Below are 12,761 nucleotides of genomic sequence, written 5' to 3' on the forward strand. Positions count from 1 at the left end.
TGTTTGCAGACCAGTAATTCAAACATCAGTGTTTGCATGTGCGTATGTGTACTGTATATTCCATCCAATCACGTACGTGTGCATATTTTGGACACTTAAGTGTGTGGGAGTGAGAGAACATTCATATCGCCCACCTGGGCTCAGCTTGGAGCCAACAGAGCTGTCTTACTGAAAAAACTCCCTGTTGTTTCTTTGGCGGAGCCAAGCAGGCAGATTTGACTGTATTAGTTCCTCCTTTCTCCTCCTCCTCCTCCTCCAATCTCAACTCCTCTCCTCTCCCTGCTCTGTTCCCAGCACTCATTTCTCTCTCTCCTCCTGCCTTTTCTATATTTAATCAGCCAGGGAGTGTGGAATTAGTGATTATTTGATGGAGATATGCAGGCAAGAGAAGAAGCGTGCGTGCATGAGAGTAAAGCTGTCATTCATTTGTCTGTATCTTTACCCTCCTGTCATTTCAGGACAGGGCAGAGTTTGGTGAGAGCAGAGGAGTATAGAGGTTATGTGTTGCATAATAGGCCTTGTAGGGTTTTAGATGGACAATACAGACTTGCATGATGCCTCAATGCTTCTTCCTTCTCCCTAAATGTTTCTTTATGTTTGCATCACTCTCATTTTTCCTTTATGTCTTTCCCCCCACACAGACTACATCCACCCTCAGGCCATGTTAAGATAGACATTAGACCTGCATGAAAAACAGCAGTCCCATCAGTCATTTCACTGAAAGCACTGCATTGAGGTACCTGCAGTGAGTCCACTGCAGATGGCTTCAGCAAAAAAACGCAGGGTCATTCACCCAAAAAGTTCATCCTATAGCTCAAATGCAACGTGACGTAACTGTACGCACAATTTGTTGATTGGCCTATTGAATATATAAAAGCTTGCACTTTGTAGCATAAATTTTACTGTTGTGATTCCAGAGTTGTATTTTAATGCAGTGCTGTTTCTGGTCTGACATACAGAGTCACGGCTGGTTAAAGCCTTTTTGGAAACCTGCTTTTTTGCTTTAAGAGTTCAGTAACTAGACTGGTCCCACTCTCATATCTGTCCAGTAAATATATTTAGAAACAGCAAGCTGCCAGTTAGCTTAGCTTAGCATCAAGATGGAGAAAAAACTATAGCCTGTGCCGTGGTTAGATTTTCTTTGAACAGATTGGTCACAGATGAAGTTGGAGTCGAAGATCAATTTATCAGAATTCGTTATTGGACATGAATCATGGGAAGAAACGCAGTTTGCTGGACTGCAGAATTTCTTCAACTCTGAGGAAAACGTAAAGCCTTTATACCCTCCCGTTACAAAGAAGTGGGGGTGGGACATACACGGGTGTCAGCTATATGTCCATACATGGATGTTAGCCAGCTTATACATAGGTCCGAACCTGGAGGTCAACTATGTGTTCTTCCAGGGAGAAGTGCAGAGCACAGGCCTGCTGGACATAAGTCCATATATGGAGATGGTCAGAATATAGGCATGCAGGACATAGGTCCCTATATAGATAAGAGCTGACCACACTGGGTTAACCAGATACATCTGTTCAACCAGACTGTGTCTGGTCAGCACAGAGTTCATCTGTGAATACCAGTGTGTGTGCACTCTTACAACAAAGTGGAAATATATACAAATAAGTTGTGTTGAGACTGCTCATAAGGTGCTATAATATTACATACAATGTTATCAATCCTAACATGTGTATGCAGGAGATATAAAATATCTCCACACCTGTCTGTCTGAAGCTGATAAAAATCCACCTAACAGTGCATTTAGTTAGTTAGTCAACTTGTTACTCGGGAGCAGGGACTTCCTCAAGTGTCCCTTGGTTGCCTGGCAACCTTTCAGTGATGAATTCATAACCCTGGTAAAATACTGTTGCAAAATGTCCAACTTTTCCCTTAAATCTTGACCCTAACGCTTTCCTGAGCTCTAGTTATCGTTTATATATTTTTCTGTTTATGTTATCAAACTACTCGGTGAATGCAAATAGTATTGCCTAAGCTGCTACAATAAAAAGACAATAAAATAATTATTTTATGATTGCTGCCTGACAAAACAGTTCTTGGAAACAAGAAGATATTTTTCTAGTTCGTCCAATTTAAAAGAGGAAGCAGGGTTTTTCAGATTTACCTTCTCTGGAAGTCGTTATTGAAGAATATTGTTTTTGGGTGTAAGAATCAGTGAGGCCATCTCATTTGTTTTTTACTGTAATGTAGTGTCTAGCTTCTCATTTACGTTATTTTTTTCTTTTGCTTCAATATAACTTTTTATATTTGTCTGTCTCCCCTCTGGCGTTTACCAGTACAAAAGAGCAGGCTATTGTGAGTGACAGCTCATTACAACACCATCTCCTAACCTCATGAGACAGAGACAGCAGTGTGTTTATGTGTGTGTGTGTGTGTGTGTGTGTGTGTGTGTGTGTGTGTGTGTGTGTGTGTGTGTGTGTGTGTGTGTGTGTGTGTGTGTGTGTGTGTGTGTGTGTGTGTGTGTGTGTGTGTGTGTGTGTGTGTGTGTGTGTGTGCGTGCGTGTGCATTTGAACATAAGAGCAGTTGCATTTCTCGCTGAGTGCATTCATGGCGTGTTTGCTCATGCCGCTATTTGTGTCTATATTTACATTTGCATATGCTGTAAGGTATCTTTCATATGCACAGGCCTTTCAAGTCAGCTCTCACTCTCTTCTTCTCACTTGCACGCATTCACACACACACACACACACACACACACACACACACACACACACACACACACACACACACACACACACACACACACACACACACACACACACACACACACACACACACAGTCCAGCGATATGCAGCTCATGAATACTCCCGCAGCAATTATGGGAAAACCCACTCATCTTCTCTGTACTTGGGTGATGGCTGGAGAAGAGGACAAAAGTTGTGCAGGGATGCAAGTTAAGGCAGTCTGCCTGGTTGAGAATATGACAGCTCATATGCTTGTTTTTCTTTTTTTAATTCATTAGATAAGTGAAAAGCAAAAACCCAGTGATGGCACGCCGGTACCAGCCATGATTTATGTTCACCTCTGGAAAGAGAAAAGTAGAATTTATGGCTTTCTCATCTGGCCTAATCTTCACTATATGCTGCAAAGCCCGAGCAATGCAGTGAGCTTAGAGGGAGAGGGAGAGAGAGGCTGAAAATTGTCCTCTACACTTTCTCTAGTTAGCTTTTTTTTTTCTTTTTTCTTTCTCTCACTTACTAACCAACTCAATCACATTTTGTCCTTGTCGTTTTACTTCTCCTCCTGCAAGCTTACATACATAGGACTATCCATACATATATACGCACACATGCATACACACACACACGCGCGCTTGGTTGCACACACGAGGTTTGAACACTTCTAATCACACACGTGCAGGTGCACTATGCATCCAAACGGTGCACGCTTACACATAAACTGAGAGCTGCTCAGCCCCTCAGCGACACCTTCACTTCTCTCGCACCAATTTTCTCACACTTTTTCATTCTCCGTGTCTTCTCCTTTCTTTCTCTCACTGCCTCACTCTGCACCTCCGCCCTCGACCGCCCCCACATATAGATCTTTTCTTTTTATAGTCAAAGCTATAGTCCCTATGGCAACATCAGAGTTGTTGATTGCCAAGGTGCTGTACATCTAATTATGTAACTATTGCAAGATATGTGTGTGTGTGTGTGTGTGTGTGTGTGTGTGTGTGTGTGTGTGTGTGTGTGTGTGTGTGTGTGTGTGTGTGTGTGTGTGTGTGTGTGTGTGTGTGTGTGTGTGTGTGTGTGTGTGTGTGCTCTGCAGCCTATTTGTTTCTCACCGTGGCGCTGTCCTCTATTAGCAATGCCTCTTTTTGTGACGGATCAAGCTGTAGTGTCATAATCAATCTGTGTCAAAGGCTTACAAAATGATTTCAGAGTCAGTCGTGATGTTTTGTGTCATAAAGCAACAAATAAAACATTTATACACACTGAAAGTGGAATATTTAACTTGTGCCAATGCATCAATTGGGATCACCTGTGCATTTGTATGTGCATCTCGCTTGCATGAGTCTTTACTGTGTCGGGGTGTAGTGTATGTACAAGTGCATGTCACAGCCAAGTGTGAAGCTATAACAGGTTTTGACAGGGTAAAATCATTTGGGGGTGCAGATGATGTGCTTTTTCTATCCAGTTACGCTGTGACAACACAACTCTCAACTGTCGATTCCTATTAAAGTGTTCGCAGGAAGCGTAAACCCTGTCTACTCTTGTTCCACATTGATTCTTATCCAGGTGGAGCCCTGGAAAGATGGAGGAAATGAGAGGAAAGCACTGTTTTAGGCATTAACTTTCTGCGGAAAAAATTGTTTTCACACTCACACTCATTTACTCTTTTCTTGGAGCAAAGGAATTCATGCAGGAGAAGAGGAGGAAGAAGAATGAGGGAAAATAATAGGATTGTGGAACGAGAATAGAAAGGAAAACAGAGTGAGCACTACATTTTCATTTTAACCTCTCATTCAAAAGCGATCCAAAGTCGTCCCACTACTGCCAGCATTCAGGCTGCATGCCAGAGAGAAGGAGAAAACAGGAGGAGATAAAGAAGAGGTGGCCTGGTGTGAAATGGATCAAACAATGGATGTGAGAAAAGCATTGCTGTTCTCAACCAACTGCAGGCAAATAAGAGAATGAGTGGAGGAGGAGTGGGGGTGTGTGTTAGCTTGCAGCTTTTAAATTGTCTGTGTTTTGTAACTAGTTTTTTGAAAACAGGTTTTCAGTAAGTGGGGAAAAAAAGTGTTCTCAAAGGTAGTTAGTGTGCAAAAGAAATTGTTTTGAAATGCAAGGCTAATGTGAAGATATATAAATAGTGAACATATTATTCCTGAGGTCAAGAATGATGCTCCATGCTCACTGATATATCTGATTTGGATGTTTGTGCGTGTCTTGTGTGTGCGCCTGTCTATCATCCTCTTGTCTTCATGTTCTGCGTACGCTTGAACGGCGTGTAAGAGCCATGTTGATGAAGGAATCAGAGATGATCAGAGCGTCGGACAGAGAGGCTTGCCTCCTTTTGTGATCTCTGTGTGTTTCCCTTTCATCTGCCTTTGTGGAGATGTAGTGATCTCGGTAGACGCTGCTGGGACAGCAGCACCACAGAGCGAGCAGCAGCATATAGAAGCAGGCCAAGGAAGATGGTGCCTGGATTTTTCATTCAAATGGTGGCTTTGAGGGGGATTTCGGGGTTAGGATAGAGGAGGGGCTTCATATTAATTTTGCATTGGTTTGGGATATTTGTTGTGGGTTGTGAGAATTTTGGCCATTTAAGTCTCTACAACATCAAACATCTTTTAGTAGCAAATGAAAGTGTTAAAACATTCTGCGTGCATGTTATTCATCAGAGAAAGTTTTGCTGCAGTGCTTCATCATCTTGCAACATTTTGAACATAAGGAAATATTGATAAATGAGGGCCAGTGTCTCATTTTCCATAATGCACACTGCAGCCACGTTGTTGTTCAACTAGCCACCAAAGAGCTGCGGTGTAACAGCCAAAGAAAGTACAGTCTGTGCCAATTCATAATTCATTCATCTGGATGCTCTTTTTTTTTCAGCATTTATTTTGCTCCTGTCTGCTCAGGCTGACCGCAACATGCCACTCAATCCCAGCCCAAACAACTGAGCCAGGTCATCCCATTGTCAGAAAATACTCTTCTCATCCTTGATCTGACGTGAAACAGATTGCCCATCTCCATTTGTCTGTAAAGATGAGAAGGGATAAAGAGGACGGGGAATGCAACAAAAGGAAAGAGATTGGGATGTTTTGCTTTATAGCCCTCTTTACCCTCACACACTGACACTGATCTCTCTGTGATATGTTTCACTTCAAAAGAGAGCTTTAATGTTTGGCCATATGTCAGGATGAAGAACTACAGGGGGAAGGAAGGAGGAAAAATACTTACTGGGATGTGTAGACATTAGTGGAGATTAAACCTGGGGGGAATCCAAGTGGGATTTAACCATTCATCAATTTATAAGCCCTTATCAACACTGCTATAGTGTTTGCAACAGAATTGACGGTCCACTAGAGGATAAAAAAAAAACAGTCAACAGCATGGAGAGGTCACTGTTAGAGAGGCAGGGAAACGGTAGATTAAATGTAAAAAGGCTTGATTTATAATATCTGGAATTTGATGTATGTAGCCTAAACAAAAGGACATTAGCAATTTAGAAAATGTTGTTGGAAATGCTTTACTAGACATATAATGTTTTCCGTTAGGAAAGCAAAATAAAATTGCAAAATTTTTAAAGGGAGTTTTGTTACTTTTCTACCAAACTGACAAAAATGTAGGAGGGTTATGTTGAGAATGTTGGACTTGTAACACATGCCGGACTTCCTTCTTTATTTTAAATTGTAAGCTAAATTGCTTGAAAATACAATTTCTTTTCGCTTCACATCATAATATCATTAAGGGAAAAAACAACAGAAACAACTCCTGATGGAGTGCATTGAGATTACTTATAAAATGACTTATCTGAGGGCCCAGTAATACAGTCTTAATCTGCTTTTTTAACTTGCGTATTTGCTTTTGTGTCTCATCACCACATTGCATAAACAAAACTGCCTTTCTTAGTTTAGATTAGCTGCAACAGAAACTTTTCATGGGTAGAAATACTTTTAATCACACATAAATAACGAATTATAGAAACGTGTTTTTATCTGCACCGCATGTCTTATTCAGTGGGGCTAGCATGTCATTAGCATTGGGTAAATTTTGTGAATTCTCAATCTTAATGTCATATGCATAAAACTGCCTCTCTAGCTCGGCCAGCTGAGTGACACTGGCTAGAAAAACATGTGTTATCCTGAAAAGCCTGTGCACGTCCAAAAAGGTCCCTGAGCATGAGGTGAGGCAACTGTTTAACTGACTGACTTTGCTCATGATGAACACATCTTGTGCCTTGACAAAAAAATAATATCTTTCCTCCAATTCCTTCTAATTCATAGAGTCACAACACAGCACTGGTAATGGTGGTGGAGGGATGTCGGCTGCCTTTTTGCTTCAGATGTTGTAAAACATTTCTGAGACCCAAGAGGTTGCAAAAGTCAATAGTATGAAAATTTCACATGCATTGCAGGAGCTCTCATGGAAATGTGTGGGGTCTTCCATGGGTTTACAATTATTCCAACTGTGAATTATTGTCAAATCAATGCTTTTAAAACAGGTTGTCCTCTTTGTGACCATTGGTAAAATATATTACATACCTGTTAAATGTTTCTAGTCTTTCAGCTGATCTGGCCACTGAGGTTTTTTTTGGTTTTTTTTCTCTGTACAAGAGCCCAGTTTTCCAAATGCATCTCAGGGTTATAACCATATTTGTTCAGCTAATGTTTCCACTGGCGTGTTTCCATCCCAAGATGGGTGTTGTGCATGCTGAGATATTTTGGAAAGCAGGTCCAGGTCGAGTGCCAGTGGCTCATTTGACATGAACGCCGGCATTTGGTTACACTTGGACCCAGCGGTATTGCTTCTGCGGAGAATCTCAGTTCACATTTACAACTGCTCCTTTTCAGATATGTGCTTTTGTGTATAGACTTCACTTAAAAAAAAAATCAGGAAATAAATTTATGAGCAAAGACAAACATCTTAAGATTCAAATGGGAAGGAGAGTGAATTAAAGCAATTGGAAGGTAAAAGAAAAAAAGGCTTTCCGCTGCAGAATGTAAAATAGAGCACGTTTTGACAATAGTAGAGGTGGAATATTATGAGCAGCCTTCCTTGCTTCCCTGGGAGAGTTTCATGGAGTGCTTTCTCACTGTGATAATGAAATGACCTGGCCTGCACTGCTCTACTCTCTCTCTCAAAAACACATCTGCGAGACGAGGGTGAAAATGAGAAAATCCTACCTCCTCTCCTGAGTTTCGTAAAGCATACTTTCAATATTCTTTTTCACAGAGAATGATGGGAGGGTGAGTGACTGTGGACTTTTGTGTCCTTGTGAGTGTTGTGTACTATTGTAGCTGTGCGTGCATTGCGTTATTTTGTGTGTATGGGCTTGCAGATGCTTTCGCTGCTTTCAGCAACTTGTAATAAACTGTATTTGAAGCACATTTGACATAACAAGGTACTACACAGACAAGCCCATAGAGTTCTCATTGTAAAATAGTTTTTGTAACTTAATTTTTGTGGTTTGCACACAGTGGAATCAATACAGTAAACAGCAAAACTCAGTTCAAGGGCTACAGTTTTGTCCTATTTCGAGGTAGAATCTAATAAGTAAAACTACTATAGTCCCACATTGTTTGGAGCTAATCTTGCAGGTTTTACTAGACATTCAGGTCGTACCACACTGATTCAGAAGAATGACTCACCAGTTTGGTACAGCACAGACTGTATGCACACCATGTATTCCCTCAGCTTCTAGTTAACAGGGAATCTATGGCAGCACTGAGGCAGAGCGCTGTCATTGAGTTACATAATCAACAGAGGAGTGTAGCTAGAATGTGTGTGAGCGTGTGCGCCTTCGTGCATCCGTGTAGCTGCAGTTCTTCCTGAGCTGTCGATCATGTGGTGCACCAAGGCCACTCTAACACAAGGCTGCTGAGGTGGACTTTCAGCAACAATGGAGCTTAGCGTGTGTGAGTGTTTTTAAAGGCATATGCGTGCATGAATAGGTGGCCGCATTTACAAGGCTGAGGAGAGAAAGCAAGCTATAAGCAAAGTATTAGGTGTGCATGCTGCGAGATGAGCCAATTTAGGTACTGCACATGTTGACTCACAAGCCTACATTTACATATCTATTGTGTGTGTGTGTGTGTGTGTGTGTGTGTGTGTGTGTGTGTGTGTGTGTGTGTGTGTGTGTGTGTGTGTGTGTGTGTGTGTGTGTGTGTGTGTGTGTGTGTGTGTGTGTGTGTGTGTGTGTGTGTGTGTGTGTTTATTTGTAATCAGCTGTTCGCTTCCAATGCATGCTTGGTTGCCTAGGCCTATTTGTGATATTGCATGTTTGTGTGTGAGCCAAAACTGTGTGTATAAGCATGCACGTCTAGTCATGTAAGCTTATCCACTCTGTTTGCGTGTGCACGTGTTTCTATATGTATGTATCTCAGGGCCTTTTGTGAAGATTGTATGTTTTTTTTTTCAATCCTGGCATCAGGCTAAAGACAGTTTCTCCTGCTCAATGCTGCCATCTGGCTTTAGCCGGCGCCACCGCAGACATCCTCGGGGAGCTATCCGAGCGAGTCAGCGTCTGGCTTTAACAACTGTTTTGGGATCGGTTGTCCAGTGGACTGGTGCTAACTTACCCTATTATGAGCAGGATGATAAAACTGACCTTGAAGCAGTTTATGGGCCCAGAATAATGGAAACCACTGATAAAGAGCTCATGAAACTGCACTCAGCTTTCAGTGACAAAAGAAAATAATGATTTAACCACTTAACATTATTTTTGAGCGGTATCTAAAAATTTATGTGCAGACATTTTGCGTGCTGGTGCTCAACTAACAATGACGAATTAAGAGATTCAGTGATTAATATGTGTTCAGTGAGGTTCACTGGATTCTGCGTGTTAAGAATGAAGGATTTCGGTTTTAATAAAATCTTGCCTCAGAACTGAAAAAATATCATTACATATAATATAATTTATTTTTTTTTTTTAAATGAAAATTGTTAGGGGAAAGAAAGTAAAAGGGGAGGAAGGTATTTTTATTTTTGCAAACTTTTTTTGGAGTTGTATGATTTGTACAATAACAATAAAATAGAGCATATTTGGACCCTCTCCACAGCCAAATCATTTGTGTGCTATCACTAAAATCTCAGGCCAGAGGGAAATTAAAAACATGAAAATTGAACCCAGTGGGTCAGCGCTACAGTATACCAGTACATATAAACAGTATATGCAGGTTAAGACCAGCGCTTGCATATAAAACCAGTGGAGGTGGAACACAATTAGGTCAGTTTGAGGCCAGACCATTTGTATGGGTCACGGTAAAAGTGCTCATATGTATGCAGACTTATAGGCCCCCTGGGAGCATATGGCTGACCTTGTCCCACACTCTGATCTATGTCCTCATCTCCCCCTACATTCCTCATTCCTCCTCCCGTCTCTCCTCTTCCTCCCCCACTTCCTTTTTTTATTACCGCATTTCCCTCTCCTCAAACACCACCCTCCCCCACCACCACACCTTTTCTTTTAACTGTTTTCAGTTAGTTTCTCTTTTTTCTCACCCCGTTTGGTTTCACCCTTCCTGTGGTCGTTCGCTTTCCTGTAACACTTTTTTTTTTAAATTCACATACTTTCACTTTTTACTCATTTTTAACTCCCATTTTTCCATTCCCCAATTTCTTTATCCTCTCTCGTCCTTTTTCCATATCAACAGCCAGTCTGATAAATAATGCATCACAGCACATTAAAAACATTAGTAGGGTTCTCTTGGCTGTCAAAGAGAGGGAGGAGATGAGGGAGAGGAAGGAAGGGGGTAACTCCATATTAAATAAGTGTTGTGGAGAATGATGTGATTTAATATTAGCAGCAGAAAAGCACCAGAAAAGGGTGAAGGTCCGAGTATTAATTGTGTTGGCGTCGTGCCCTTGTGTCCTCAAGCTCAAAGGTTTTTTTTGCCTTTGGTGAATCATCTGAAAGCTTGCAGATTCATAAGGATGATGGCTGTATCAGCAAACTCAAAAGAAAAGATTTAATGACATTTTGCAAAACACAGACTCTGCATCACACAGAACCTTGACCTTTCCCTTCTCCCTTTCATCCGTCGCTTTCTCCATCCTCTCCTCTCCTCTCCTCTCCTCTCCTCTCCTCTCCTCTCCTCTCCTCTCCTCTCCTCTCCTCTCCTCTCCTCTCCTCTCCTCTCCTCTCCTCTCCTCTCTCTCTCCTCTCCTCTCCTCTCCTCTCCTCTCCTCTCCTCTCCTCTCCTCTCCTCTCCCCTCTCCTCTCCCCTCCCCTCCCCTCTCCTCTCCTCTCCTGTCCTCTCCTCTCCTCCTGCTATTCCTCCTGGCACCGTGGCGATTGGCATTATTAAAAATTGATTGGCGGCGAGCGTTTAGCAGGGTGGTGAGGCGGAGAGGAAAATTTTGACAGGCAGGAGTGAAATGAAAGGAGAGCCTCGGCGGACACAGTGTGGAAAGGTCTCACTGGGGGACAGAGTGTGTGTGTGTGTGTGTGTGTGTGTGTGTGTGTGTGTGTGTGTGTGTGTGTGTGTGTGTGTGTGTGTGTGTGTGTGTGTGTGTACACATGCTTGCGTGTGAGGCTAAGAGAAGATTGTGGAAGAACAATTTCAAGTGAGGCTTAGGAGTTTGAAAACTCACACAAGACACTGTGTAGTGTGCTGCCGGTGTGTGTATGCAGACACAGCAACATATTTGAACACACAACACCCACATACGCCACATTACCGTGGCACACAAGCATCCAGAATCAGACACAGGGATGATACACAGTCACAGTAACTCTGCTGACCCAGAGTTACCTCCCTACCATCCATCCCTCTTTCTATCATTCCCTTCATCCCTCTGCTTACCCCCCTTTCCAAACCCTCTCTCTCCTTTCATCTCAGATCAAATAATATTTCCAACCCATATTCCCAACCAGCGATTCCCCCAATGGCTATAAGTGCTACAGCTTTGGAGATTTTCAATACACTTTACCCGCAATTTGGCTGAGTGACTCTAAAAAAGTTTTTTTAAGAGGGGGAGGAGGGTGAAAGCATGCGCCATTACATGATGCTAACTGGTTTCTTTGTCTCTTTGTTTCCTCTTTTCTCTTGCTGTTTGCCCTCTCTTTTCTCCCTTTTCTCTCTCTCTCTCTGTGTCACAGATGAACAGACCGATCCAGGTGAAGCCAGCAGACAGTGAGAGTCGAGGAGGTACTGTATGGCCTTCGTTGCTGCTTCTCCTCCCCCATCCTTCCCTCCACTTCCTTTCTTTGTTCCAGGCCTACAAACATGCTGCCCGTGCGTATCAGCTTCACCATTATCTGTCCTATTAGACGATGCCCTGTACCTCGACACAGGCTGACAGCGCAGCCTGGCCAGACCCTCCAGTATTCAGAGCGCATTATGTAAACAGCGCTTTTCCTGGCCAGCGCAAGCTCCAGCTCCTTTCTTGGAGTTTCATCATATGCACTGATGCATTTACATGTACGCGCACACACAGACAGAAACATGCATGTCTTGTCATGCTTGAGCAGAAAACAGGTTGCTTCTTTTGTCAAAAAGCCAAAACCTATTTGACTAATGTCACAAGTTTGTACCAAATGAACCGCAGATGCCAAATGACAGATCTCTGTGAATGTGCGTGGACGTCTGCTCTGGTATTTTGTATGCATTAGGCTGTATTGACAGCCACAACCGCTTAAAGCGAATTTTCTAGGTCTAGACATGTAGTGACCTGCTCCTGACATCAATCAATGGACTGTACATGAGAAGATTGATGCAGTTTGACCACTTTTGGCTGGAGTCTTTCAAACTTTGCAGTTGTTAATATAATTGGCACCAGAGCAATTCTGCAGCCACAAGAAAGAGAGGAAGGGAGAGGTGAAAAAAAGAAGAATAGAGCATGCAATGAGTTGAAGGTTGATAAGCAGTAGCAGCATAAGGGCTGAGAGAAAGGTGTTAGCCTGTATGGAGAGAAAAAAAAAAAAAAGCTTTCAGGAAAGGAAGAGAGATTGTGCAACATTGGCTTCTATTTAGTTTAGCAGTTCTCTGGGTATGATTGATGGAGAGGGAGGGAACAGAGGCCAGCACAGAGCCTGAGTGAGCAAAGTGAGGGCAATGCAAGACGTCTATACCTGTCT

The 12,761-nt window shown here is 42.5% G+C and overlaps 1 protein-coding gene across 11 annotated transcripts in view; it reads left to right on the top strand.

Annotated features, from left to right (window-relative positions):
• Nucleotides 1–12,761, top strand: part of celf4 (CUGBP, Elav-like family member 4) — an 86,408-nt gene that overhangs the window by 53,223 nt on the left and 20,424 nt on the right. For all 11 annotated transcript variants that reach the window (XM_069711976.1, XM_069711928.1, XM_069711956.1 and 8 more), the window contains exon 3: nucleotides 11,784–11,832. In XM_069711976.1, the coding sequence (XP_069568077.1) occupies nucleotides 11,784–11,832 (49 nt within the window). The remainder of the gene's footprint in view (nucleotides 1–11,783; nucleotides 11,833–12,761) is intronic.

Source organism: Brachyistius frenatus, unplaced genomic scaffold, assembly GCF_029030835.1.
Source record: "Brachyistius frenatus isolate BFR_SWC_R1_liver_20210118 unplaced genomic scaffold, ASM2903083v1 Contig_4, whole genome shotgun sequence".
In the NCBI taxonomy this organism is placed as follows: domain Eukaryota; kingdom Metazoa; phylum Chordata; class Actinopteri; family Embiotocidae; genus Brachyistius; species Brachyistius frenatus.